At 45.3% G+C, this 12,782-nt stretch overlaps 2 protein-coding genes across 8 annotated transcripts in view; both read left to right on the top strand.

Annotated features, from left to right (window-relative positions):
• Positions 1-2,607, top strand: part of LOC103607992 (chromosome unknown open reading frame, human C1orf189) — a 4,766-nt gene extending 2,159 nt beyond the window's left edge. Inside the window, 3 exon segments of the mRNA XM_008592440.1 lie at positions 1,297-1,317; positions 1,601-1,741; positions 2,506-2,607. Of these exon segments, the coding sequence (XP_008590662.1) occupies positions 1,297-1,317; positions 1,601-1,741; positions 2,506-2,607 (264 nt within the window).
• Positions 2,608-9,082: 6,475 nt separating this feature from the next.
• TPM3 (tropomyosin 3) overlaps positions 9,083-12,782 on the top strand; it is a 29,574-nt gene continuing 25,874 nt past the window's right edge. For 4 of the 7 annotated variants that reach the window (XM_008592385.1, XM_008592378.1, XM_008592366.1 and 1 more), the window contains exons 1-2: positions 9,092-9,284; positions 9,953-10,078. In XM_008592385.1, the coding sequence (XP_008590607.1) occupies positions 9,168-9,284; positions 9,953-10,078 (243 nt within the window). In that variant the 5' untranslated portion in view covers positions 9,092-9,167. Of the gene's footprint in view, positions 9,285-9,952; positions 10,079-12,782 lie in introns of all 7 variants that reach the window. The other 3 variants (XM_008592353.1, XM_008592348.1, XM_008592372.1) reach the window with 2 other exon arrangements.

The following is a 12,782-nucleotide window of genomic DNA, read 5'->3' as shown; positions in this document are numbered from 1 at the left end:
CCCTCCGTTTTGCCCCCGTCCCGGCCCGGGGACCGGCGACGGGATTTCAAGGCTCGGCGTTGCTCCCGCGCCTCGCTCAGCCAGTGAGCGGGAGCCGGTCTGCATGTGGGATCCGAACCCCCGGACGGGAGCGCCGCCATGCTTCCCAAGCGGCGCACTATCCAGTGCGCCACCGGGCCGGCCCTCCTTGAACTTTTAAAGTACCCTCGTACTTGCCTGGGACAAGATGCATAAGAAACTTTTGTTGAGGACTGAGACACAGAGTAAAGCTTTTACTTTTCATTTAATATGTTTGTGTGTGTCGGCTGGCTGCCTCGCTCAATTGGTTAGAGCATGGTGTTGTAACACCAAGGTCAAGGGTTCAGATCCCTGTACCAACTGGCAACCAAAAAAAAATTTTTCATATATATTTCTGTATGGATTTAATTTCCTGGTTATATGGAAAAAATACTTTTATTTATTTATTTATTTTATTTATTTTTATTTTTATTTTTTTTTAAAAGATGACCGGTAAGGGGATCTTAACCCTTGATTTGGTGTTGTCAGCACCACGCTCAGCCAGCGAGAGAACCGGCCATCCCTATATGGGATCCAAACCCGTGGCCTTGGTGTTATCAGCACCGCACTCTCCCAAGTGAGCCACCGGGCCGGCCCGGAAAAAATACTTTTAATTAAAAAAAGTCAACAGTGGATATATATACATACATATGTATAAATGTGATGTATATGTATATTCCTTTAAGGTATCAAAAAACTACTTAAAGGGCCGGCCTGTGGCTCACTCGGGAGAGTGTGGTGCTGATAACACCAAGGCCACGGGTTCGGATCCCATATAGGGATGGCCGGTTTGCTCACTGGGTGAGCGTGGTGCTAACACCAAGTTAAGGGTTAAGATCCCCTTACCGGTCATCCTTTTAAAAAAAAAAAAAAAAAAACTACTTAAAAAAAAAAACCTTAATTAAGATTCCAGTGTCTAGCTAGGATTGATGTGATGGGAGGTTGGTGTGATGGAAAGAATATTAGCCTTAGAAAGATTGGATTTGGGGCCGGCCTAGTGGCGCACTGGAGAGTGCGCCGCTTAGGAGCACGGTGGCGCTCCCGCTGAGGGTTCGGATCCCATGTGGAGACCGGTTCCCGCTCACTGGTTGAGCGTGGTGCGGGCGCAACACCGAGGGTTGTGATCCTGTTACTGGTCAGTAAAAAAGACAAAAAGGAAAAAAAAAGAAAAAAAGAAAGATTGGATTTGAGTGCTTGCTTCAGCAGCACATATACTAAAATTGGAATGATACAGAGAAGATTAGCATGGGGAAAAAAAAAAAGATTGGATTTGAGAGCCAGGTCTGCCATTATGTGGCCTCGGGCAACTCACAGCTTTTATTTTCTTTGTCTATATTATGTAAAAATGAATACCTATGCCACATGGTTATTGAAATGACATAATGTATTTAATACAAACTAGGTTCTAAATCAGTTCTAGTTACCCTTTCAAGGATTTTGCAGTCTTCTGACAGTGGCACAGAGGTAATGAATGAACAAGCAGCCTCACTGATGGGTTTTTGTATCCACTCCTCACTTTAACCTATTCAACTTCCACCTCTATACCTGGGGCATGTGGTAAAATTCACATACTCACTGTCTGTGGCAGATGACATTGAGCCAAAGGAGAAACCCATATGCCACCCTAAGGATGCAGGACACTACGGTACAGCAATTGGCACTGGCTAACAAGCAACTACTGATGGTAAGTTCTATCAGGGAAGCCTGAAGTTTCATTCATTACTGCCCTGTGCCTTTGCCCACTGGGATTTCCAAGTGCTTAATCTCTGTCCATGCTCACCATTTCATTTGCCTCTGAGGTTTTCACCATTACCTACAGTAATATCTTTTTAACTCCAAATGCCAAAGCTCTTTTTCATTGATTCTTTGCATCTAGCTTGCAGGTGGCACCTTTTAAAATTCCAAATTGCATATTGGCCAGCTGCAAAAATAAAATAAAATAAAATAAAATCCCAAAGTGCATTCTAGTCCTCTCATCTTGGTGAGACTCAAAACTGTCTTAGTATCCAGCACCTGCATCTCAGTACTTCTTTCTCTTGCTGGGGAGAAATTGCTGTCATGTAACCATCTTTGAAACCCAGGTACCGGGCCGGCCCGTGGCTCACTCGGGAGAGTGCGGTGCTGATAACACCAAGGCCCCGGGTTCGGATCCCATATAGGGATGACCGGTTCGCTCACTGGCTGAGCGTGGTGCTGACAACACCAAGTCAAGGGTTAAGATCCCCTTACCGGTCATCTTTAAAAAAAAAAAAAAAAAGAAACCCAGGTACCTAGCAGAGTTCTTGGTTCATGGTATGTTCTCAGCAAATATTTGCTGAACCTGGGGCTTGACCCATGGAGAAAAAATTAGATAGGCTTCCCCTCTACTTTTTTAGACTCTCTGCTACTGCCTAGATTTATGTCACATAAGAAGGCAAACACCACACTCTATTCTGCACTGCCCACCAGGTCCGTCAAGCTGCCCTACACCAGCTGTTTGATAAGGAGCATCAGCAGTACCAACAAGAACTAAATCAGATGGGCAAAGCTTTTTATGTGGAGAGACTCTGATGGCATCGGAAACACTGTTCTTCCATTCTCATCATGCCTGCTAATCTAGCTTCTTGAGCCTCTAGCACCTTGAACTTCCTTCCCAAAACATACCTGGATCTAGCCCAGGACTTAACCACTCTCCATTTCTTTATTCTCATGTCAACCCCTGCTGCTACTTGGGAAACAATCTAAAAATAATGGTAAAAACAAGAGTGACACCTTGTGGTCAGAGTGGGATATGCAGTGTCAATGGAAGCGGGCAGGGAAGGGGGCAGGTGGACAATATGAGACTGAGCATCCTGATTTGGTTTAATAAAGCTAGCTCTTAAAAGTTCAGACTTAGACCACTTGACTCATTCTTTCAGCCCTAAATCTTGATTTGTTTCAAAAGTGCTTACTTCTTAGCTACTATCATCTTAACTTCCTGGATTTTGTTCCCCATCTCTTAGATCTCACTTTCACAGATCCTTTCTGTAACTTGGATAAATAGCTCTGAATGTGGATATTAATCTACAGGCACTGTGTGTCAGGAGGCCCAAATTTTAGGTTTTTTTTTTTTTCAAAAGATGACCGGTAAGGGGGTCTCAATCCTTGACTTGGTGTTGTCAGCACCATGCTCAGCCAGTGAGCGAACTGGCCATCCCTATATGGGATCTGAACCCGGGGCCTTGGTGTTATCAGCACCGCACTCTCCCGAGTGAGCCACGGGCCGGCCCCCAAATTTTAGGTTTTTTTTTTTTTTTAAAAGATGACCGGTAAGGGGTCTCAATCCTTGACTTGGTGTCGTCAGCACCATGCTCAGCCAGTGAGCGAACTGGCCATCCCTATATGGGATCTGAACCCGGGGCCTTGGTGTTATCAGCACCGCACTCTCCCGAGTGAGCCACGGGCCGGCCCCCAAATTTTAGGTTTTGAGTAGGCTAGTTATTGTGAAACCTTGGACAACTCTCTTTCCTCTGGGCCTGAATTCCCACCTCTGAAAAATGAAAAGGTACCAAACTCAAATGCCTCCAGGGCTCAGGCAGTAATGTAGCAGGTGTAAGGAAATAAGGAGTTGTGGGATTTGAGGGAGGTTGGAAAGAGCATGTCTCATCTAAAGATATTCAAAATTCTGAAAAATATTGAAAACTACCAATTGATCATATGCATCCATAGGCCACAGAGAACTTTTACTTATAAGAGTTCACTTTACATACAAATGTCAATCTCAAGCCAGAGAGATCCCCATTTTGCAGCCAGTAACAGCTGAAGGAATACACCATCATTACCTGATATAATCACCATTATATGTTACTTTTTCCTGTTCTCTCACCTTGCCATCAGCATCCTCACTGGTCACTCATCCTTTCCATATGATCCTTTCCTGCCCTCAACCCCATGTGGCTGTGTTTCCACTGCAACACTCACAGTCTTCCTTACCCTCCCCGAAATCTGTCCCTGTTCTTCAGTCTCCTACTGAATCCTCCATTTTTCATCTCCTAGCTGTCAGAGGTTCTCTTTCCTTCTGCCCGTACACACCTCACTGATTAGGAGTACTAAGAGGCAGCAGAGTGTAAAGAGAAGAGCACAGCCTCTGGAGTTAGGTGTGGGTTTAAATTCCGGCTTCTCTTTAATTCTTATGTCATCATGTGTAAGTTATTTATTTTATCTGAGCCTCAATTTCCTCTTCTGAAAATGAGGACAATAGTATCCAACTCATAGGATCATTTGAGGACTAAATAAGAAAATATATAGAGAGATAGAGAACAAGCCCAGTGCTTGGCACACAGTAAATATCCTTCATATTCTTCCTCAGGAGACTTCTTTGTGACCCAAGTCCTTCACAGTTTGCTTGCTGGCCCCCTGGCCAGCTCGCTTATCCAGCTCAAATGTCATTCTCCATCCCATGCCCCTCCCTCTCTTTGTCCTACATATCTATTCATCCTCCAGTCCCCATCACCTCTGCTTCCCAAGCCTTCTTATCTTTACTCAATAACCACTTATGAGTGCTTACAACAAACAAGATGTGGAGCTCACAGGCTGATGGCAGGGGCAGGTATGGAACAGCAATGACAGGTCTGATGTGAGTTTTGTAGGAGACCAAACCACACATGGCGTGGCCTGGATGTGACCCACGGCCTGAGACTGCATCTCCCATTCTTTCTGTCTGTTCCCTGGCCCTCTGTTTCCTGAAGGTCAATCTCACCTTCACCTCCTTCACCTTCCCTCCTGTCTCCCAGTCCACCCTCTGAATCTCATGCATGGGCAATATAGCCTGGTGTTGGGAGAGCAGGCTTCAACACTGGACAGATCTGGTCTTCAGACCTGTATCTGTCACTTACTGGCTGTGTGGCCTTGCACAAGTTATTTTAATTTTCTGGGTTATAATTCCTTATATGTAAAATGGAGATAATGCCTCCCTAATTGGGCTGCTGGGGGGATTAAGTAAAGCACTTAGCAGAGAGTTGCACATAATGTCTAATAAACGGTAACCCATAATGTTTTCCTACCCCATGATAGTTTTTTCCCTTTTTATTTCCATTACCTGGCTGCCCCCTTCCTCCAGTCACACTCCCTCATCAACCTCTTCTATTTCTCTATTTCTCTTTCCTCTACTCATTTGGACCCACAGAATGCCCCATCCCCTCTGCCTTGATCCCTGACCTTGGCCTCTTGCCCCAGGGCTTGTCAGTGCCAGGCTGGCTCCAGTATTGGCAGGTTGGCCCCCTACAGAGCGCATCTCCCCTGATCCTCTCTGCCTATTCTGTCTGCTCTCATCACATCACACCATCATATTCATCCAGCTGCTCTTCCCTCTGTGGTTGATGCCTTACCCAGCTCCTCTGGCTCAGAAAGTCTCAGTCCTGTTTGAAATGGCTGCATAGGAGATACTTCCAGGAGAGCTAAAGGGCTTTCATCAGAGACCATCTGATAATTTTTGCCTAGTGATGCCATCCACAGTCTCCTTCATAGAGCACAGCATTGTAACACTGAGGTCATGGGTTTAGATCCCCTTACTGTCCAGCCACCAAAGTAAAAACTTAAAAACCCAAAAAGCTAAAAAACAAAGTCTCCTTCCAAGAGAGCTGCTCCTCCCCTGTGTCAATATTCCCAGTCTGCCTCTGTTCCCCTAGTGCCCCAAACACTGAAGTCCTTGCAATTCCTGCTAGTCCCTTTCCCAGCCTCTCATCCTCCAGTCTTTGGTTCTTCAGTGCAGGTGATGTTCTCTGAAAAGGGAACTAGAACTTAAAGGGTTAAAGATAAGAAGGGTGAGCAAGAAAGTAAAAATTACACACACGCACACGCACACGCATCTTTTGGGAGCCATAAAGGAACAGGGATATAAGACAACACCACAGGTGCCTACCCTGGGGCCTGTATGCCCATTTGTTAGTCTTCCCCTATAAGGCAAGAGCCGCATAACAGGAATTGACTGGGGCTTGGGACAAGCTATTGATCTAAATCAAGGACACTGTGAAATTGGTGTATGCTGGGGGAAGGGGAGAAAAAGGGGGAGACAGGGTGGTGTCTGGAATGGGAAAGAGGACACATGGAACAAGCCTGGAGGCTGAAGCAGAGTGTCTTTCTCCTACCCCCGCACTTCCACCCAAGCCCCCAGCCCCCGGTGCTGCTATAACTCGGGGCTCCTTTCTGCCACAGTGGAGAGAAGCATCTGCCTGCCACATGACATTCAACAAACTTGATTCTCTCCAAAAGAAAAACCTCCCATATGGGAACCAGGCTGGATCTCTATGAGGGAAGACCCTTGGAGAAGCCAGCTCAGGAGTTCTTGTTGTAAAAAGCCCCAGAAGAGGAGAGGAGTCCTAAGGACTGCAGGCTGCTTCCTGGCCGAGGGAGTTGCCTCTCTCACCCTTGATCTTAAAGCCTTAGTTTCAATTCTGCGAGGCAGGACAAACAATAAGTCTTCTCTTTGGAGCCCAGGCTGGAGCCTGCCATTGAGACAGGTTATTCTTCTATTCTGGACATCCAAGGGTGACTCTAAGGAGGATGGCTGGAAGACATGAGGATAAGGTGAGAAGGGACAAGACGGTGGAAAAAAGCAGCCAAGGATTTGTGGAAGTTTCTTATGGCTGCTTATTTGTAGCACTTAAGAGCAGGAGAGTGCCCAGATTATGTCCACTGAAAGGATCTCAGCAGTCTTGTGAGAGTGATCTGGAAAGGTTAGGAGTTCGGTTGAAAAGGTAAAGCAGAATGTACAAGTCCCCCATCCCACCCCCGGAAAGCCTCAGGGCAGCTGGAATGCCACTGAAGAGAGCAGGTGGCAAAGTTGATGAGGACCTGCTGACACTGCTGATCCTCTGGGCACTGGGGCCGTGACATCGGGGGTGGGAAGGGGAGAAGCACTGTGTGGGAGCTTTGGGGAACACTAGGTGCCCGGATGTGGAACCCTGCCAGGTATTCTTCCTGGTTCAGGTCAACGTGATCCAGCAAAGGCCAGGCACTGGTAGGAGAGGAGCTGAGGCAGGGATGGCACAAAGGGAAGAAGAGCAAGAGTCAGCTGTCTTGGGAGGGCAAGTGCAGGGGCCAGTGCCCTTCCTCAAGGAGATGGCTCTCCATCCAGACATGATTGGTGCCTGGTGTCTCTGCTCTGTCCTTTCTTTGCGGTGGGGAGAAAGGCAGATGACCACCAAAGCCCTCCTGCCTGCTTCTGTGTGATATGTTTGATATTGGGTTGTTTAATTAGGAACCAACTAAATGTCAAACATATTCTTACAGCAGTAGGCAATTCAGCATCACCCTCTTTCCTATCTCAATCTCTGGAGTTCTGGGACTCCTGTCTTTTTTACTGAAACTCTTCTCTCTGGAATCCCTCTCCCCTTTCAAAGACCAGTAGCTGCAACCTATTTGGATTTCAATCGTAACCTGGAGGGCTGGTGTGGGAATGGGTGAGAGATGGAATTTAGGGATTAAATCGTTCTATATTTTGACCCTCTATACTAGAAGGAATATACTGTAGCACTTTTCCTTATTTTCTCTTGTCCTTGTATTTTTGTGTTCCTTATTCTCCTGCCCCATCCCCCCACTATTATCCATGGCTTCCTCTCCCTGGGACTCTCTTATTCCCTAGTTCCTTTCCCTGGCTAGTCTCCACAGTAGGGGTCTTCGGTTTCTCTGTTTTCCTTTAAGAGTCAGCTGACGGTCTATCTGCCTATCTACTTCTGGTGACTGGAAGCTCTTAAGAGTGGATTCCAGCTCTGCTTTATCCTCTGCCCTATTGGGTGTCTCAATTTCCCCATTGCTGGGGCTTAGCATTAACTATCCTTGACATAATGACTAATTAGAGCTATTTATATTCTTCTCTGATAGCTCTGGTCATTTTGAACAGTGTGCCCACCTCTCCCCTGGCATATTCTCAGGTATATGGTGCCAGTGTACTGGGATCAATTGCCACCTGTCAGTAACAAGGATCCAAGTGGAAGAATAAACATGGCTTGATACTAAGCTGAGGAGTAGGCCGGCCCGTGGGTCACTCGGGAGAGTGTAGTGCTGATAACACCAAGACCATGGGTTCAGATCCTATATAGGGATGGCCAGTTCAAAAAAATAAATAAATAAACTGGGGAGAATAGAATGTATATATATATGTATTATTAGTAAATAAACTTAAAATAGAAAAGAAGGAAAAAATAAATGAACTGGGGATAATAGAGCTGGTAATAACGATTGTGATGGTGTGGTGTGGGGGTGAGTGGGGGTGGGGTTGTGAGAAAGGAGAGGCTGAAGAGAAGAGAGCAACATAGACCTTGGTCTGTGTGAGTGATCTATTTTAAGATCACTATGGGATAATAGATGACATGATCCTGTCTGGATTACTCTGACCCTCCTTTATCTCTCTCCTCAGCCCACTCGAAGTTCTGCGATGGCCTTCCAGATCCTGACCTTAGTCTCTTACTCTATTCCTTTTGCTCTTACAAGGGAGGAACAATGTCTCCTTGCCAATTAGAGACTCCCAAAATAGCACAGCAATTTGATCTGGGGATATGGGGGAACTGTCAAGGACCATGAGTGACCTCCCCTCTTCACTGTTGTCCAAGCTCCCTTAATACCAGGAATCAAAAGATAAAAGTCAACCAGTGGAGTTTGATCAGCATCCAGCATGGTCCTGGGCAGAGTAAGGGGGAAGCTGAAGGGCAACTAGGACCTCCAGGGGAAAACTGCCATTCTAGAATTGCCAAAGTACCCTGCTCTATTTCAATGTTTTCTCCTCCACTGTCCCTCCTCTTTTAACACTCCGGTAGAGCTATCCAGAATGAATGGAAAGTTTCAGGGTCAGAGAGAACTTCTCCCCTCCCCCACTTTCCATTGTCTAAAATCAGCCTCAGCTGTTCCCCAATTTTTTTTTTTTTGCTGGTGATGTCAGTCCATCAAAGTGTCTTCACCCTGTGTTCCCCCAGGAGAACAATGATGGGGTGGAGGGAGCTAGAAAGACCATATTAGGAACAAGAGGTGGAGCTGCAAGCACAAATAAAGGCTCAGGTCTGGGGAGCGCCTAGTCACTAAGGCAGCAGCCCCTCCTTTCTTACCCTAGTCTCCAGTTCTCCAGTGTTCACAGGTGAACCCATCAACAACCACTGCTCATGATGGAGGCTATCAAGAAAAAGATGCAGATGCTGAAGTTGGACAAGGAGAATGCTCTGGATCGGGCAGAGCAAGCTGAAGCTGAGCAGAAGCAGGCAGAAGAAAGAAGTAAGCAGGTAGGCACTGGCATTGGTCTTTCTCACCTACTGGTGAAGACTATGAGATGGAAGGGAGCTTTCATGGGAACAGCAGTGATCACTGGTGCCAGCTCCTTCTTTGGATGGGAGGGACTCCCCAAGCCTCACTGGAAAGGCAGAGGACATCTAGGGTATCTGCCTCAGACTGCCTTTCTGACCTTGGGAAAGTCAGTGGCCCCTTCTGAGCCACAGTGTGTCTGCTGGATTTAAGTAGACGTGGACCATGTTTTGAAAGGACCTCTGACTTCTAGAAGAAAAGGTAAGAATTTAGCATGCAGCATTTCTTTTCTCTTAAAAAGCATCACAGGCATATACACCCTTGGATATTTACCATCTAAGGGTCTTGGATGAACACCCAGAATGGCTTGGTCATCTTAGGGTTAGAGATTACAAAGTCACAAACAAAGCCATAGCATAACTCCTGGACCAGTGCGCTGGAAATGGCTAGAGGGATGGCAACATGGAGGCTGGGCTCAGGGGTCTATCAGGGTTCAAGAGACTGGGATCCAAGCCTGCACTGTTGTATATGTATAAAGGTACTTCAAAAAGTTCATGGAAAAATAGAATTAAAAGATAATGTAAATCTTTCCATGAACTTTTTGAAGTGCCCTTGTAGTTTCTGTGTGTGACTCTCTGGGTCCCTGTAGCTGGAGGATGAGCTGGCAGCCATGCAGAAGAAGCTGAAAGGGACAGAGGATGAGCTGGACAAGTATTCTGAAGCTTTGAAGGATGCCCAGGAGAAGCTGGAGCTAGCAGAGAAGAAGGCAGCTGATGTGAGTATTAGAGAGATGGGAGATGGGTTTAATCTACACATATATTCATGTGAATATATGACTAAATTCCAAACACACATTGACATACACATACTTGTGGGTTTACAGAACGTAGACATATATACCCACATACATTTTTGCATATAAGCACATGCTGGTATAACCAGCATATATTTTCTTTCCTGTAGATATGCAGAAGTCTCATTTTTGTCCTACTTTCAGGCCAGGAATTTAACTATCTTTCTCAGGACCTGGACAAAGGGAGGGAATTCCGAATCCAAACTACTATCACTTGTCCCACCTCATCCCCCATACCACATTCTTAGCTTCTGTGTCCAAGGCTTGGAATGTAGATATGTGTATTAATAGGGAACCTCTCATCTTTCAACTGTCTGACAAAGCCAGCTCAGATTTCACAATGGAAAACAAAGGTCACACTGACCCTGGCCCTATATGGGTTTATTTATCTTGGCCAATGTGGTCATCTGCCCTTATACCACAAAGATGCCATAGGAAGCATTGCTCATAGGGCAGCAGAGAGGTCCTTAGAGTGCTAGACGATAATAGAAACTGAGAAAGATGGGCCGAGCCCGTGGCGCACTCGGGAGAGCGCGGCGCTGGGAGCGCAGCAGCGCTCCTGCCGCGGGTTTGGATCCTATATAGGGATGACTGGGGCGCTCACTGGCTGAGCGCGGTACGGCCAGTCTCGAAAAGGACAAAAAAAAAAAGAAACTGAGAAAGAATCTTAGGGGGTAAAAATATCACCACTGACCTTAGCTATGACCTTGAGTAAATTACTCAGCTTCTCTAGGGCTAAATTTTCCCATTAGAAAATGAAATAAATTCTCTTTTTCCACTTTATATTATCTACTAATCACCTACATTTCCTTCATCTTCAACCTTGAAGTTTGCTGCAAGTATAAATGAGAAGTATCTCATTTATAGGAGAGTTTATTGGAAGAAAAGTACCATAGGAACCTTAATAGCAACAAAAGAATGTCCCAGTTTTTATAGAAATACAGTTAATTCCCAGCAAACTGAGTTAATAGGAAAAATAGGAGTATGTATTACTTAAAATCACATTTGGTTTTAGAAAATATCTAGAAGGACAGAGTGGACCATTCACAAATGCTTTTGTATACTCATATTTGGCCTCTCTACTATTTGGTTTCTGATCTTCTCTTTAGCTGTCCACTACCTTCAGTGGCCCTGGTAAGTGGTGACAGTTGAATATCTGATGCAAGTTAGAAACACAAACTGCATAATATACATTATATACACTCATAGTTTCCAAAAGCTTAGGCCACCATAAAGTATTAATTCTCCCTTCCTTGTTCAGTTTTGCACTAAAGGGGAAAAAAAAATTCTCCCTTCTTGGAAAACTGCAAAAAACACAGGTACCTCAGGGCTTTGGGCAAGTGCTTGAGTTGCCTAGCCTATGTTCCAAGTATAAATGGATCTCTCTGGTTCCAATATATGGACGTGAGGATAGAGATTTTCACAAATTAGCACAATGTCAAATTAATAACAATTTTGTGAGATGTTTGGTAACAACTCTCTGGGAGAGTCCTCAGGCTGAAACAGTATGTGGCCTTGAGGAGTTGTTTCCAGCAGCAAAAAAAAGAACAAACAAGTCTAACCCGAGATACTGGTGGAGGGAGAGGGATAAAGAGGTTCTAGACAATACATCAATATCATCGGTATCATTTGGAAGATAAAGGAATTTCCTGGGGTTTGATTCTGTCTGTCTTAAGCTGTTTTACACACACCCGTCATCCCCCACATAGACACGGTGTATTCAGTATATTCATTTGAAAGAAGCTTCCTCATATTTATACAGAAATTCACCCAAAACCATTTAAATATGTAAAGTGTGGGTTAAAAAAAAAAAACTCATTCAACCTTCTCTCCATTGTTAGCTTTCCCAACAAGTGAGTAAGTACCCTCAGAGATATGTATGAGAACAAGAAATAGGGCTGGGCTGGCCCGGTGGCGCACTGGAGAGTGCGCCACTTGGGAGCGCGGCTGCGCTCCCGCCGAGGGTTCGCGGATCCCATGTGGAGACCGGTTCCCGCTCACTGGCTGAGCGTGGTGCGGGCGCAACACCGAGGGTTGCGATCCTGTTACCGGTCAGTAAAAAAGACAAAAAGAAAAAAAAAAAAAAAAAGAAATAGGAGGGAAGGTTGTGGCCAGAAGGCAAAAGTTTGTTAGGTCGGGTTGAAATGAAGCAGGAAGAAAGGTTTCTTTCCTCAAAGCTGGGGTCAACAAACTACCATCTGTGGGGTAAATCCTGCCACAGCCTGGTTTTGCAAATAAAGTTTTATTGGAACATAGTCACGCTCATTCATTTACATATTGTCTACTGGCTTTCTCCCTACGACAGAGTAGTTGCTACAGAGAACCCACAATCTGTAAAGCCAGCAATATTTACTATCTGGCCCTTTACAAAAAATATTTGCTAATCCCTCCTTCAAAGGGTTAAAGAAGGAAAGCAAGCTGTTTATAGGAATTGGGAGATGCACTTAATTAAAAGCAGCAAGGTATAAAGTAGAAAGGAAGGGTTAGAGTCATCAGCAGCATAACATATACAACTTTGTAGGGAGGGTGCACTGTCCAATACAAAGGAATTTAATAGTCCAGCTTCTGTCCTTGAGATTAATAAATAAGTAAACAGAGCATATTACCTTGATGTAGATATAAGGGG

This window comes from Galeopterus variegatus, unplaced genomic scaffold (assembly GCF_000696425.1).
Source record: "Galeopterus variegatus unplaced genomic scaffold, G_variegatus-3.0.2 Scaffold154, whole genome shotgun sequence".
In the NCBI taxonomy this organism is placed as follows: Eukaryota; Metazoa; Chordata; class Mammalia; order Dermoptera; family Cynocephalidae; genus Galeopterus; species Galeopterus variegatus.
Note: the sequence above shows the minus strand (reverse complement) of the source record. Positions and strands in the feature narration are given on the sequence as shown.